The following is a 15,646-nucleotide window of genomic DNA, read 5'->3' as shown; positions in this document are numbered from 1 at the left end:
AAAAGAAGCTTGTTTTACTTCAGGTTCCTGTATTTGTATGAAGGGACAGTTTAGCAAAATAACACAGGATTTGCAGAACATTTAATATGAGGTAAACACAGATCAAAACACAGAGCTGTGTGCACGGGGAACTGTGGAATTGCATACATGTGCCAACATATACGAATTATAAGTCTTTAGGAGACCAAATCTTGAAGCAGAGATAACTAGATTCATTGCCAAATCCTGAAAATTATGCACTTTCATTATCCCATCAGTTTGCAACCCTGTGATGTCTAACACACAAACCAGAAATAATAAAGATCACAATTGCAGATGGTGATTACTCAAAATGCATAATGCAAACAGAAGGTCACTTCAGCATCATGGTAGTTAGTAAATGGCTGTAGAATTTGAGCGAGAGGTTTTGAAAGATAGATACACAATTCAGAGAAGACAGAACATACCTAGCAAGCTGACAACCTTGCACATTTTAGATCTGAAAGGCTTTTAGCTAGTTGAAGTGAAAAAAAAAGTTCTTTCTTTCTAGTCACACTTCCTGAGACTGTCTTATTTAGGTTTTAATCCCAAAACGTATTATTCTTTCCAATGGCTTCAGTGGACTTTAGATGACGGCCTTAGAAAGTGTTTGCTGTTTTGTCCTGCTCCGGTTCAGTCTTTTCAGAGTCAAGGACTGGATTGATTCATCTCCTGGAAGAGCACTAATGCTCCCAACTGCCATTGGCTCCACAGCTTTTGGAGATGATCAATTCTTCCCAAGGCCCCCAGCTGCCTTTGGAGGGGCTAGCAAAGACTTTTTCAGGTTTAGTGCTTCGGACTCAGAAAGGAGCAGTTTATTTTACATAAAACATTAGATGTCTTTTTTCTGTCCAGCTATATATTAATGTTCCTCTGCCCTCAACCATATCCTAATGAGGAACATCAAACAATTAAGAAAGGACCGCAGGCAATTAAAAAAGATGTCATTACTAATGATGCAAAAGAAACAGCTTGAAAACCTTCTGTGCTTTTCGTTTCTGAACAGCCCCTCTTAAAATTGCCTCTGGTTCTTCCTTCTTCTTCATGCAGCTGTCACTTTCATCTTCCCATCTATGCAGCCTTATGGCTGACAACAGATGAGGTACTAGCATTGGATGCTGTGTTTTTTTTTTTCCCTGGATTGCACAGAAAATGAATGTAGGCGATTTTGGTCTCTGGAGATAGATATGTGTTAGTAGGCTAAGCTGCCATGTTGAAGACATACAGCACTAAAATCTTCAATGGAGATAATCCCTTCTATTTGTTTGATAGATCCATTTTTACCAAAAATCTTTTGGCATGAAGAAAGTGAAACTCTGCCACTGGAAGTTAGTGCCTGAAGACAACAAAACATGGACTGAGTGCCTGGAAAAATATGCAGGCTCCTTCATCTGGGTTGTCTAGGATACTGATGTCTCACTCCAGCTCCCTGGTGCTGGGTATTGCTATGTCTGCCATGCACAGTCCCTGTGGCCATGGCGCTGCTGAGCTACCGGAGCTGATGTGCAAATGCATCAATGTGCCATGAGCTGATGAGCTAGAATGAGTCTGTTGGGCTGTGCGTGTGCATCAAGACTTAGGTGGGTTTCAGGCAGCTTTCAGGACCCTCTGCTCAGGTGTGAAGCGATGACAACCTGCCCGGTGAGACTGCAGCTATGGAGGGATGCGCCAGAAAAGAAAGTGTCCTCAAACAGCAGCTCACCCTGCTTTAGGGTGACACAATATTGCTGTGCAGAGACAACTGGCCCTGTAGACCATGTAATAGCAAGATGTGTGTTTGAGATGCCCCACGTGGCCTATACGGGTTGTGTGGTAGACAGGCTTCTTGACTGGCACTCCCACCAGGCAGTGCTCAGCCCATGAGGACACTTGAACTAGCCTATAGGACATGCTGAACAGGGGAAAGAGAGTCTAAATTTTTGCTTCTATGTGGCCCTTTTTTATGGGCAGTATGTCTGTGAAGGACTGGAGGGGAGGTGGGTTTGTGAGGAAGGAAGAACAAAGATGAGTCATTCCCTCATGCTCTTCTGTCTTGAAACTGGGCTGTCATGAAGCCAAAAATGCAAAAGGGAACAGAAACGAAGGCAGAATGGGGAGTAACTGCAGCCCAGAGGGGTGGTTTACACTCTGCTATGTCCTTGATCATCTGCGCATTTTATGGGACTTAAGATTCAGAAATAATCTAGGCTCTCAACTGTTGAATAGGTGATATCCACTCATCATCTTATGATGAAAGTCTTTGATTCTTCATGATATTCTGAGATTTCTTCAGAATTATTGAGCTTTTTATTAGTCAGATATGTAATAAACTCCCCTCGGAAGCTGAGTCATTCAGTGACTGTTTCTAAAATATCCCAAGCAGTCACTCAGGATCTAGCTCATCAGGTGCAGGGTGAGGTGGCAGCCAACCTCATTTACTCAAAGCCAGGCAAAAAGCAAAATACAGAATTATGTTATAAAATGGAGGAAACAGTACTCTCCAGAAAGCAGGGCATTTAAGAAGGTCAGTGTGGGAAACTATCCAGGCAACAAAGATAACCTTATATGGTGAAAGAGATGTTCTCAAAACACATTCAGGAAAATAAAATGTGATCAGTGTCTAACTTTTCTGCATATTTCAATCTCTCACCTTCTGTATATGAGAACAGCCTGCCTATTAGTCCTAGAATGATTATCACCAAGTGCCATGTGATGGAGATGTCATCAGACTGCTACTGCAATGCCTAAAGCAGTCTCTGCTGGCTGCAGGTAAGATGCAGTCCAAGTTACTGGGGCATCTCCTGAGTGAACACCAAGGCCATAGCTGTCCTCTGGCTGTCACACCCCACACTGCTTCCTGCCACATGTCACAGCTCCCTCCCAAACAGCTCTGCCCTTGAAATCTGCCACTGTGGTGTTTATGGGTCATTTCCACCTTGCTTCAGTCCATATGGCTTCCTGTTTCAAGTGTCTGTGTTTCTCAGTGACTGAATGGGACTAGGAAGCACACACGAGCCACTCTGCCGGCAGACCTTGGCAGATGGGGAAACAGCTGGGATGGTAATGAAAACATCCAGCACAACCACAGCTAGAAAAGGACATCTATCCAGGGGCTTAGGTGCCACGAGATTTGGGAAAGTCCAAGTTAGCCAGCAGCGGTCTCAGGTGGGTCCTAATTCCCTGTCATGCTGCGCCTTGAAAATTCACCTTGATGCAGATCTCAGATGTGGATCAGGGAGCTTTTTAAGCTTACTTTGCTCTGTCAATGCAAATGTTGGCAGATGTTCAAAAGCACCACTTACGGATTTTGTGCTCACCCCAGAGACTGAAGGTGTTAGACTAGTTCCTAGCCAAGCTGGTTTTCCTTTTGTAGCCCCACACTGAAAACAACATCCGCAGAGCTGCTTGCAAGCTATACATACCTATTACATGGTCATAGGGATCTGTGGGCTCTGGTAACATGGATCTTTGCAGCCATTGCACATTGCCAACGTGACCCTGCATGGAGTATGCTGAGAGGTCTATTTCTGTTCTCAAACACACAAGTAGAACCAGAGTGGAGAGTGATAAATGAGAATCAAGCCCAAGTGGCTATGGAAGATAGATAACAATCATTACCTGAAGCACCCTGGGGTGTAGACAGACATAAATGTGGGGGGCAAGAAAGCTTTTTTGGGGACTACTCATCCACTGAGCCATGGTGAGGAGTCATGCATGGACTCCTAACCTGCTGCTGATACAAAATACAACACAGCAGCCAGAGAGTACTTGAGTATGTCTGGTCCACCTGCATGGGCTGACAGGACAGAAGAGGAATAACCAAGCTGTTATATCTCTAGTATGTATAGATACCTATTTCATAACTGCAGTGGGCTCCGAGCACCCATCTGTGCAGACAATGCTGCTCCACTGTGAAATGGTAAAATGTTAAGGGGAAGTAAGGCATTCACTGCAGCCACTTGCTTGTGGCCTGTGGATTCTGTTCCTATCAAAATTCAAGGAAAATTAGTCCCTCAGCTCTGTAAACTGAACCTTGAACTATGAGCTGAATGAGATTACACACCAGTTCCTAGCAGCCTACTTTCAATTTCATTCTTCTCGATTTCTGCATGAAAAGCCTGGGAAATAACCCCACTACATGTCTTTTCCATAATTCCAAGAATTACATCTCTAACAAGACATGTGAAGGCTATATGGGGATATCCTCTAATATTTTGAGCAACCCTGATTGCTGAAAGCATATATATAGAAGTGTGGGCCCAAATACAGAAATCCAGGAAACTTCCCAATATGCCACGTAGCTGCAGAGCCTCTTTCATTGGGTGAAAATTATGAAAGATTGCCACGTGATTACTAGCACAGCTCCTTGAGCTGAGAACATTTCTCTTTTAAGAAGATGGAAGACCTTTCAATCAGGATTTACTTCCCTTTCTTACTGCTCATTACTTTTCTGTGGCTTCTGCATAAACAGCACTTGGGTTTTGCATCAAGTTTTTTTGTGTTTTTCCCTTTTGTTAAAAAACCCTGAAAGTTGTGAACAACAGCAAGCAGAAGAAGGCAATACTGAACACACCAGAAGGCTCATGAGTTGAGGTAGGACAGGATTTGTCTGCATTTTCTGATGTAGATTAAAATGTTGCAATGATTAAAATGCAACCTACTTGTATTTCTTATTACTTTCAATAAGGTTTTATTTGCCAGGAGCTGTGATTGTTGACTAAAGTTCTCTATGAGAAAGCTGGTCTTTAGAAATATTTTTGGCAGAAGAGTGTATTTATGTTACTAGGCATGTTTGCCAGGTGGAAGCTAACAATCAAATTGTGGATCTGATTGTGAGTCTTTTCTTTAACTAGATGAAAACCACATATTTGGTTTATGGCAAACTTCTAAAATAAAAAGTGTTAAATGTCAGACTCTTTATTTTTCTTTTCCTGTTATTGTGCATGTAGAAAGGTTAATAAAATGCCATGTTTTGATGAATTTAGTGTTAATTCTAAATATTACATTCTGGTACATTTACTCTTGGTAACGCTGTCCCTGAAACATAAAGTAAATGCCAGAAGCAAGCCAATAGAAACTTCTAAAAAAACCATGAGAGCTTCTGTTTTTCTCAGAAGTGCAGTGGCAAATGCAAGTGATCCCCTATACAGCAATGATATTGTAATTGCCTGCCTATTTGGGTAATGAACATGAGACTGTGGTGTTTGGGGTCCTCTTCAGACAGAGTTGTGATAGATGTGGAGAGCATCTCTTTTTCCTGGCATATAGGAGGATCTATATATTTATCACTTAACATAGCAAATACCTCTATTTTGAATGAGCAGCCTGATTTCCCTACTTAACTTTGCATGTGCAGAACACTGTGTTCTTTGATAGTTCCCGATGTTATAGTGAATGCAGTGCTTCAGAGCAGCAGGTCCAAGATCAGCACTTTGGAAACTGAGAGTTTAACCTTCAGAGACAGTGGAGGTTTCATATTTACACTGTTAGCAGCAGCCCTCCTTCACCTTACCTCTTCAAAAGCAGTGTGTCCTTCTGTCCAAACATGGCATAGAAATTGATTCCATTAGTCCACTGAGATGCTGAATGGCTTGACTGACTGTCCTTCACTACAACTGGGGGTAGCCTGAGGCTGCTGACTAATGCTACTTTCCCAGTAATAGGTTTTGGACATAGAGAGTGGAATCTGTATTAGTATCACTGCAGGCATTTGTCTCACCTCACCAGCAGGAATTTGGATCAACTCAGTGAAGTCAGCTATGGCTGTTAACACTTCCAGGAGCTAGGAGCAAGTTGTGACTGTAAGACATTTGCTGGCAGCTCATACTGATGTCCATCTAGCCTAGTATTCAATCTCTAATGGTGGCAATAGGAGAGGCTGGTTAGAGACAACATGAGAGCCTGATCACCTGCCTGATTGTCTTCTGGAGTGCTTTCCCCTTGCATTTACCCAGCTTCTTGAATGCTGTCTGTGGGCACTGGGGAGCACATCCTTGCCCAGTCTTCTGTTTCCTATTTATTGTCCTTGCATTTGTCCAGTCCTGTTTTGAACCTGCTGAGCCATCTGCTGTGGCAACAAGTTCCCAGTGCTGTACAGAGGAGCACCCTCTTTTCTGTTTGAAAGCAGGCTCTCAACAACTCTGTTGAGTACCTCACCTCCCAGTACTGCAGGGCCCTATGAATAACAGAGTGCATTCACAGTATCTCACCCTTCATGACTCTGTAAACCTTGACCACATCCATCTTCAGCCACCTCCTTTCTGTACTAAAGAGTCTCAAGCTTTTTAGTCCTTGCTCTGTCTCCTTGATCATTTCATTTGCCCCTCTCTGCACCTTCTCTAACTCCATAATCTCTTTATTTAGATACAAAGACCAGAGCTGGTCATTATTGGGGTATATGGAGATGTTATACAAGATGATACTCTACTTTGTTCCCCATAACCTTCTTGATGATGCCACTCATTTTGTTGACATTTTTGTTTGCATGTGCTGCTGCAGTCAATGAAGAAATTACTTGAGTAAGTGGTCAGTGATGACAATGCCAAATGCCCTTTCCTGAATGTAACAACCAGTTTCAAGCTCATATTATGTAGACATGGTTCAGATTATTTTTCAAACCATGCATCACCTTACATTATAATACACTAATGCTTATCTGCCAAGCTTTCAGTGTGGTATCTGCCAACCTGGATAACTGTCTTTTCCAGGTTATTGATAAATATATTGAATAAATCTGCTCCAAGTACTAAGCTCTAGAGACTCCACTGCTGATTCATTAAGCCCCACACTTTGCTTCTTCCCCTTCAACCAGCTTTCAGGGCACAAAAAAACATGCTTTCCAGCTTTCTGACAGCTTAGTTCCTTAAGAAACCCTTGGTGCAGAACTTTGTCAAAGGCTGACAAATGCAACCGTATAAATGCATACATATCCATATATGCATATAAAACGACCCCTGAACCTTCTTCATCCATCATTCTCACAGCATTTCAGCAGGTGAATGGGGCAGAATCTCCCTTTTCAGAAGACATGCTAACTCTTTCTCATCAGACTAGTATTTCAATGAGCTCAGTGCCTTCATTCTTCATTACAGACCCCCACAACATACCAAAGGTGTAAATCAGTCTCGGCAGTCGATAGCTCCCAGCACTGAGAAGACCTACTTGTGGCCTTTGAGCTGCCCTCTCAAGCCCTTCTTGTAGATGTGAGAGCTACACTGGTGACATGCCAGTTCCATGGCACTGTGCCTGATTGTAATGGTGGGTTACATGCCTTGGCTGACAGCCTCATTGTTGAGATCCTTCAGGATACCCATATGAAAGCCATCTGGTACTTATTACTTGCTGTTCTCCCACTTATCTGGGTGGCTTAATACTTCCTGCACACATCCACTGAGTGGACCTGGCTCCTCTGACCGTTTTGCTGCATCAGGCATGAAAATACCCCAACAACTTTGGCAGGGAAGAGCGAATTCACTGAGTTTCTCGACTATGCCCTTCATGTCCCTAAAAGATATTTTGCCACCAAGCAACCCTGCCAGTTCCTTAACAGTATTTCATATTTCAACGGGTTTACAAAACTGTCACCCTGAACATCCTTTACCAGGTGTTCTTCACTTTTTTTATTAGATGCTTTTAGTTTTTTCCTCCATATTTGATCTGCCATGATACAGGCTTTCTTATTCTCCTCTGTTGGATAAGCCTTCTGCTTTCTAACTGGTGGTCTTCTCCTTACAATAGTCTTGCTAACTACTCTACTGATAGACATAAGTCTCAATATTTATTAAAACGTCTATTTCCTTAGGAATGTAGGCTTCCAACACAGGCTTTGTTGAATTTTCTGCTTATTTTTCTAAAGACCTCCCTAATTCTGTGGGCTTCTTCCCTCTGGTACTGCTTCTCTGTCCCACAGTGCTGCCAAACACAGCTTTACTGTGATTGCCAGTACAGGACTCCCTCCACCAAAACCTGCTGAACATGTGCAGCACTAAAGATGAAATACCGAATACCATCTTGTGTTGCGGATTTGGCTGCAGGACTCATTATTCTAGCAATCAGGCTTTGTTGCATATGGCTATTATATCTTATTTTGCTGAAGCATCACATCTTTATAAAGGCACCCAAAATCTTCTGCTACTGCTACCTGCTTTCAGCTTCCTACTCTCAATTAACATTTTCTGATGACTGTCATCCTCATGATGAGAAATTTGTTAGTTCATTCCTTGTTCTATATTTTTATGATTAGTCTGTGGGATGTTTGCCTACAAGAACTCTGTACTGTTTCTCTTTAGCCATAATATTGTTATGCTGTTGCAAATTATATAGTCCTTTATGCACAGTGCCGCTCCTCCACCTGTGCATCCTACACTATCATTACCATAACACTGGTAGCATGGCAACACAGGCTCCCAGTGATTATCCTTTCTCCTGCAGGTCCCTGAGGTTCCTCTTGCACGAGGGTTGCTGTTTCATACCAAGCCTGCCAGCTCCCCAGTCCTATTATTGGCTTTGAGCATTGGTACAGAATTACATGTAGGATTTGCTTTTGATCAGTTGCTCAAGATAGCAGGTGCCAGCCAACTGGATTTGGGGCAGTTGGATTTGCCTTCCCTAGTTATTGCAGTTAGGTTTTATTTCCTTTCTGACCTTGTCAGAGGTGCACTGGATGTGACTTCACTGCTCTCTCAGCTCTCATCAGTTCCCTCTTATGCTCATCAGAACCCCTTCTTCTCATTAAGTACTCCTTTGCAAACCTTTCAGTCTGCAGCACCAGCAGCCTGGATCACTCCTAGTACAGTGCAGTCTCTCATTACTGTATCACTGCCCTTTATCCTCAAAGATCCCTCAGTTCCTTACATACCTAAATTTCTCCTCTCTACTGCCTCATGCATGCACTGAAACACTGTGTCTGACCTGAGCTTCTCTCTTGCATTGTAGCTGAGCCCCTAAGGTCCCACTTTGATCCCTATTGACCACAATAACCACAGCCAACACCAGCTCCTCTCCTGCACCCGCAAGCAATCTGCACAGGCATCTCATGAGGTCTGCTCCTCAGGCTGACCTGCTCTTGCCCTGCGCCTGCCAAGCCACTCTTGCCTCAAGAGAACCATCCTTGTACCTCCATGTCGCCAGCTGCTTGTCTCACACGTGCATGCACAAAACCTGCCCCGGGAAGGCAGCCATACACATCACACTCTAGGCAATTTATAGGGTAGCCCTTACTCTGCTGCTAGACTGCTACCTGCATCCTGAGCTTAAAATACGATGTTTTGGGGGAATTTTTTTATTTATTTAGTATCTCCTCCAATTAAACATATCTCTTCTTAATTTTGCTCCCATCAGTTCCCTACCTGGCTTGTACACCCATCTGTTTGCTAATGGTATTGGATTCACCTTAGGCAAAGAATGTTTTTCTGTTATCCCCTTACCTTAAATCACACTCAAGCCAGGCTAAGATAAAAGGCAAAATATTTCTTCATAATAAATATATATAATTTACCATATATATGCAATTTATAATAAGAGGCAAATATTTGTTAATAAAATCCATACTAATAAAATCATGAATATTTCTAAAACACTTAACAGAGGTGAAGACAAAACCCCACCAAACTCTACACCTAATCTACTTACACAGCATTTACTTCAGAAAAGCCTCCCTTTTCTTGCTCAGCTGAAAGGCACTCTGTCTCCTGACAGGTGATTGTCAGAGCCTTGAGACGTGTGTCAGGTGCTCCTGCTTGATAGCTTCCATCAGGGAAACTCATACACAGAAAAATCTCATGCTAGAGGGTATGCATCGGATAAACCTTGCAGTACTGCTTAAGAGGGATTCCCATTTCAGACTGTCCCTATCTTTCCCTTTTTTTTCCTCAGGGGGTTGTTAGATCTTACCACCAATTTCTCTTCTTTTGGGGGACTCTGTAGGTCCACTCTTTCACCCCAACCCCACCCTGTTCATTCCTAACCCGGGAGACCATCTGGATGCTCTGGTGAAAACAAAGTTTATTGCATGTTCTTAGATACCAATTCTTTCTGTTTATCTAATAGCCATCTCCTAGCCTTAGCTGGCTAGTAAACAACTCTTGGCTTCAAGGAGGCATAAAATTCTCCCTTTCTCCTCTGTTGCTGCTTGTATCTTTCACTGCACCTTCCTTTCTACATTGATCTGTAATACGAGCATCTATGCATGATTACTGCATGTATTGCTCTTGACTCTTGAGTGAGGGCAGGCATCATAGTGGTGAACAGCTTTCAGATGACTGCTTTCCAGCCTTTTGCTCTTAGACATCCTATAATGGCTTGAAAGTTCTGTTTGGATAACTTGAGAGGAGGCCAAGAACCGGCTTTCTTTCCAGGTTGGAAGATTCTCAATTACACATGTGCATCTGATTTCCTAAAGGTCTTTAGCTGGAAGAAGAAAACAGTTTTAATGGTAGTTGTTAGCTGCATAACCCCTTATGAAGAGCCTGAGAAAAGTGCCTCAGCCTCTGTGCTTGTACAAGGGCTTTTCATCAACTGAGTTTTTGTTGCCCTAATCTTGTCCTTCAGCAGATAGCTGCAGGCCACAAGGCATCACTTGTAGTGCTCAACAGGGCTTTGAATTTGTCCATGCTCCAAGTTCTTCATCCTCATTTGACTGCTGTAACTCACAGGTTTAACACACAACAGGAATGCTTCAACAGGTTGCAGATATCTTCACTGATATTTTCTTGTGTTTTGGGATTTCTAAAAGCAAGGATGCTTGAGCCATAGAGAAACAGCTAAAAGGGCTCTTCCCTTTGCGGTACCTCGGGCTGCAGTGTCTCCCTGCAAAATCAGGAGATCAGATTCAGTCAGGAGAAAAGCTGACCCTTCATCCTGTACAGAAAATGTGTATGTCAGACAGCCACTTGTTACAGAAAACCAAACCCATTCAAAACCCCTCTGACTGAAAAAGACTTGTTCTTAGGAAGTATATGTTGTTTCTCCCCTCCATGAGGAAAGAGTGTCTCAAAAAAGGAGATTTCCTTTAAGAGCATGTGTTTAGTGGGTCTGGGGCATTGCTGAGCCCCAATATGCAGTTTGCCCCCTTCAAGTCTTCAGCGCTCCTAAGCTCAATATGTATTGTATTTTCTGGAGGGATAATTTCAAGCACTTCAGGGATGGGCATGACACTGGTGTAAGTGAATGTCCTCTTCCCCAAGCCACCAGGCTCCCGTCCCATGATGTGGGGGGTAGGTGCTTGAGAGCCCAGCCTAAGGGTTGCACTTCCCATGCTCCCTTTTGCAGTGGGGCTGGGTAAAATGCGACCGATAGGGCACATCTGGTTGATGTATGAAGGGATCCAGATTGTCTCTGAGATGCTGCCCTGAAGATACTGTGAGCTGCTCTTAACACAAAATCATAGAATCACCTAGGTTGGAAAAGACCTTTAAGATCATCAAGTCCAACCATTACCCCAGGACTGCCTGCGGGTAGAGCCCTTTTAGCTGTTTCTCTATGGCTCAAGCATCCTTGCTTTTAGAATTCCCAAAACACAAGTCCACCACCAAACTGTGTCATTAAGGCTCTCCTCGACACAGTTTTCGAACACTTCCAGGGAGAGTGACTCCATCACTGCCCTGGGCAGCCTGTTCCAATGCCTGAGCACCCTCTCAGTGAAGAAATTATTCCTAATCTCCAGTTTAAACCTCCCCCAGTGCAGTTTGAGGCCATTGCCTGTCACTTGTTACCTGGGAGAAGAGACCAACCACCATCTCACTACAACCTCCTTTCAGGCAGTTGTAGAGAGAGATAAAGTCCTCCCTGAGCCTGCTCTTCTTCAGACCAAACACCGGCAGTTACCTCAGCTATTCCTTATCAGACTTGTATTCCAGGTCCTTCACCAGCTTCATTGCCCTAAACATAGCTCAGGCTCCCACACCATGGCTTGAGTTTGCGAATTACCTCCCAGTGTTTAAGCACACTGGGAATACTGCACTGGGTAACTGGGATTCCAGGGCACCCAAATCTAGAACCCACTTTTCCACCTAGGGCTTCTCCACCTGTGCAAATAGATTAATTTGAAATTGTGAAGCCAGTGAGGTTCAGAATAAGAGACATGACACAGCTGTGCACCATCAACTCATTATCACTCTCAATGGGGCAAACTAATGCATCTAGGAGGCCATGTAGTTCTGTTTTTTAGGCTAAAATTTCCCATGCTTTGTCTCTAGAATATGTTGGCAGATGCACAGAGGGAATTACTCCCACTATTAAACAAGCAACAATACTGAACTTTCCTTTTCAAAATACTACTAGCTGTAAGTCAGCTGGGAGAAGAAATCAGGAGCTCGTCAAGGAAATAGACTCTAATGAGGAAAAAACCCTATTATTTAGAGTGTTTTAGTGATGGGTGGTTTTGATTGGATTGAATTATAGCCTCATAGGAGGAAAAATGTCACTCTCTGTGAACGCAGCCCATTTTCATTAGGGCTGCAAACACGGGCTGCCTTGGAAGTTGCAGTGCGTGTAGGTGACTGATGCAGAGCAGCTGAGCACAAAAGAGGTTGACAAAGTGGTAAATGAAGAAAAGGCCCCACAAAAAGAGACAAGCATCCATCAGAAACTGACAGGAAAGAAGATATTCAGTGTAAGGAGTTGGGAGTTAAAAATGGAGCTATGCCTATCTAGCACAGTGTTTACACAGTGTTTAAGGTCAAAATTTCCTTAATTTATACATTCTGACATGTATCAATATACCTGTGGTATTGCTGGGGAAAGTTCAGTGACACACTGCCAACAACATACCAGAAAAAATTCAGTAGTTCCAAAAGGCAAATTCAGTTCTTTTGGCTTTTCATCCTAATCTGAACTGCAGACTTACCAGTGGACAGCAGTTTCTTTTCTGATTTTGATGTTTCCATGGTAGGTAACTGGGGACTCAAAAACTGCCTGCTACAAAATGGCTGACAGCAAGTTGGCTTGTTTTGCCCAGAGAACATCTGAGAATTGCCATTAAAACACACACACTAGCACTCACCTTTAAAAGGGAGCACTTTCATAGGCTGAGACAACAACCAGCTGCTGTAATGGTGAAACTGTACAGAGATGACTTGGGGATTTACACTCTGAGATGTGTATTTGCTGGGACATCACAACTAATTACTCAGTAACAAACCTTTACTTTACACTGCCATCCACATCGTACTATTTCTGCCCTCAAGAAAATAGTCCTGAATAGCTGAACTCTTTGCCCTGCCTGTAATACAGCACTCACGCCACTTCTTTTTACTCTGGCAGAAAGACAGACAGCCTGGCTCCTGACTATGGATATTTCCAAGATGGTGCTAGTCGACAACTTCACTAACAGCTCCTTCAAGTGTACGATTGATAGCTTCAAGCAAGTTATTTATCCCACCATTTACCTTTTTATCTTCTTTTTTGGTGCTGTTGGAAATGGCCTCTCCATTTACGTTTTCTTCCAGCCTTCACAGAGGAAGACCTCAGTAAACATTTACATGCAGAACTTGGCTGTTTCAGATCTCATGTTTGTGAGCACTTTGCCCTTTCGGGCCACTTATTTCCTGTTGGGATCACACTGGATATTTGGTGATATTGTCTGCAGGATCATGACGTACACCTTGTATGTGAACATGTACTGCAGCATTTATTTTCTCACTGTGCTCAGCGTGGTTCGTTTCATAGCCATTGTCTACCCATTCAAACACGGCAAAGTAACCAACATGAATTATGCCAGGATAATATGCGTGATTATATGGGTCTTTGTGATGGCAGTCTCCAGCCCTCTGTTAACCAAGGGAATTGCTGGGTACATAAACCCAGCCAAGTGCTTGGACCTCCACCCCTCCAGCACACACAGGCTCCTCATGATGAACAGCTTTGTCCTCGTTGTGGGCTTCATTCTGCCCTTTTGCATCATTATTGTCTGCTACATCTTTGCAATCAAAGCGCTGCTCAAGTCCAGGAGTCCACAGCGCAAGAAGGCAGTCTGTCACAAGAAGGCACTGTCAACCATCATCATCACTCTCATCCTTTTCCTCCTCTGCTTTCTGCCGTATCACATACTGCGAACTGTCCACCTGATGTACAGCAGCTGCAGCCAGGCCAACCTGCCTGTGCACAAAGCACTGGTGGTCACTCTCTGCCTCGCTGCCATGAACAGCTGCCTTGATCCCATCCTCTATTACTTTGCTGCTGAAAATTTCAAAGCAAGAATCAGAAGTCTGTACCGCAGGTAGCTGGTCCAGAGTTGCAGAATGATGTATATATAGTCCTGACGGGACATCTAGACTGGGTCCGTACTATTCATTGCCAGAGGCTGGCACAGATGCCAGGCATCTCTGGAGAAAAAGTGTCTTGGCAATAGCTTGTGGGGGCTAAAAGCAAGGTAGGATGATCACAGGTCAGGTACCTCAGTGTTATCCCTGGTCCTCTCCTATGCAGCAACACAGATACATCTCTAGTGCCCATTGTCCTCATGAAAAGGGACTGAAAAGGATGTAACTTGCTGCCTGAGTCCATTTATCTCATTTCACAATACTCAACTGGTGACTTGAAGAGAAACTGCTCACCTCTGTGTCTGTGTCTGAACCTCTCTGTGCTCCATTTCCCTATGTGTGCAGAGGTGCGTGGTTCAGACACTGTGATACCCATCAGATTCACAGGGCCCTATCAGTTCCCTTTGAAAATACTGGTCAAAGTTTTGCAGGTAGCAGGAACATAAAGCAACAGTGATACTTTCTGCTGAGGCTGACTTACAAAGCAGGCAAAGAACCAAAGAGGACCCGGCAGTGGCTCATGCTCCTTAGAAGGCATTAACATTTCTGAATTTTCCACTCTGAGGGGGCCACCAAGGTATTCTGCTTAACATTTCAGTGGTTGTCAGGTGAGATAAAGATCTCAAGCAAATGGTGTCAGCATGAGTAAGATGACTGCTGGCAGTGAGGGCAGGATGTGGGTGCCCGGAGCACCAGGCTGTAGCTCTTCGTGTGTGCATCAATTCCTTTGAGGTTGTTGCAGCACTTGCTTTGATGTGCAGTGTTGCCAGTGCTTTGCTGAAAGCAAGGTTAGGGAGCTCAGTTCCCATGCAGGGGCCCAAAGATAAACTTTAAAATTATTTTGGTCCAAATAATACTCCTGAGTAGCTAGGGAGCTCAGCAGTGGTTTCCTCCACACAGGTAAGTCAGTCTGAGAGCAAACTGCTGCCAAAGGCATCCCTAATCCCTCACCTCCTACCTGCTCCAAGGAGGAAACTGGTCCCTTTTTTCATAGGATTAACTTTCAGTTATTTTGAACTCCCTGACACTGAATGCAAGGGGAAAACACTAAAACAGGAACAGGAGGGAAGAGGGGCAGCAGAGGAGAAGGAGGACAAGGGCTGTTTATAAAGCAATGCAGAGCTACACGTATGTGTAATTTGGCTGCTTCCATTTTTTCAGTCTCCAAATATTTTCTAAAATGCATGTCCTAAAAATCAGACCACTTGCAATTAAGTGAAAACATGCTCCAGACTCAGCTTGACTGCGGTTAAATTTTACATTTGATCACCTCATTCTGTAAAAAAAAAATAGACAATGTTTTGTAATATTTTCCAGGAAAGCAGCCTGTCCCATAAGTAAACTAAAAAAGAAAGCTGAATGCTTTCCCTCCACGTGGAATCCACACAAAG

General features: G+C 43.6%; 1 protein-coding gene across 1 annotated transcript; it reads left to right on the top strand.

The window, feature by feature from the left end:
* Positions 1–4,256: 4,256 nt before the first annotated feature.
* Positions 4,257–15,433, top strand: CYSLTR2 (cysteinyl leukotriene receptor 2). The gene is made up of 2 exons (XM_057425664.1): positions 4,257–4,590; positions 13,258–15,433. Exon 2 carries the CDS (start codon positions 13,284–13,286, stop codon positions 14,214–14,216), a length of 933 nt encoding a protein of 310 aa, XP_057281647.1. The 5' UTR covers positions 4,257–4,590; positions 13,258–13,283; the 3' UTR covers positions 14,217–15,433.
* Positions 15,434–15,646: the final 213 nt, after the last annotated feature.

This window comes from Pezoporus wallicus, unplaced genomic scaffold (assembly GCF_028554395.1).
Source record: "Pezoporus wallicus isolate ANWC-B61680 ecotype Strahan unplaced genomic scaffold, APGP_CSIRO_Pwel_v1 contig_787, whole genome shotgun sequence".
NCBI lineage: Eukaryota > Metazoa > Chordata > Aves > Psittaciformes > Psittacidae > Pezoporus > Pezoporus wallicus.
This window is presented reverse-complemented; position numbering and strand designations above follow the sequence as displayed.

Excerpts from the sequence above, each read along its gene's own strand:
- CYSLTR2 (XM_057425664.1), top strand. The coding sequence starts at position 13,284 with ATGGATATTTCCAAGATGGTGCTAGTCGACAACTTCACTAACAGCTCC.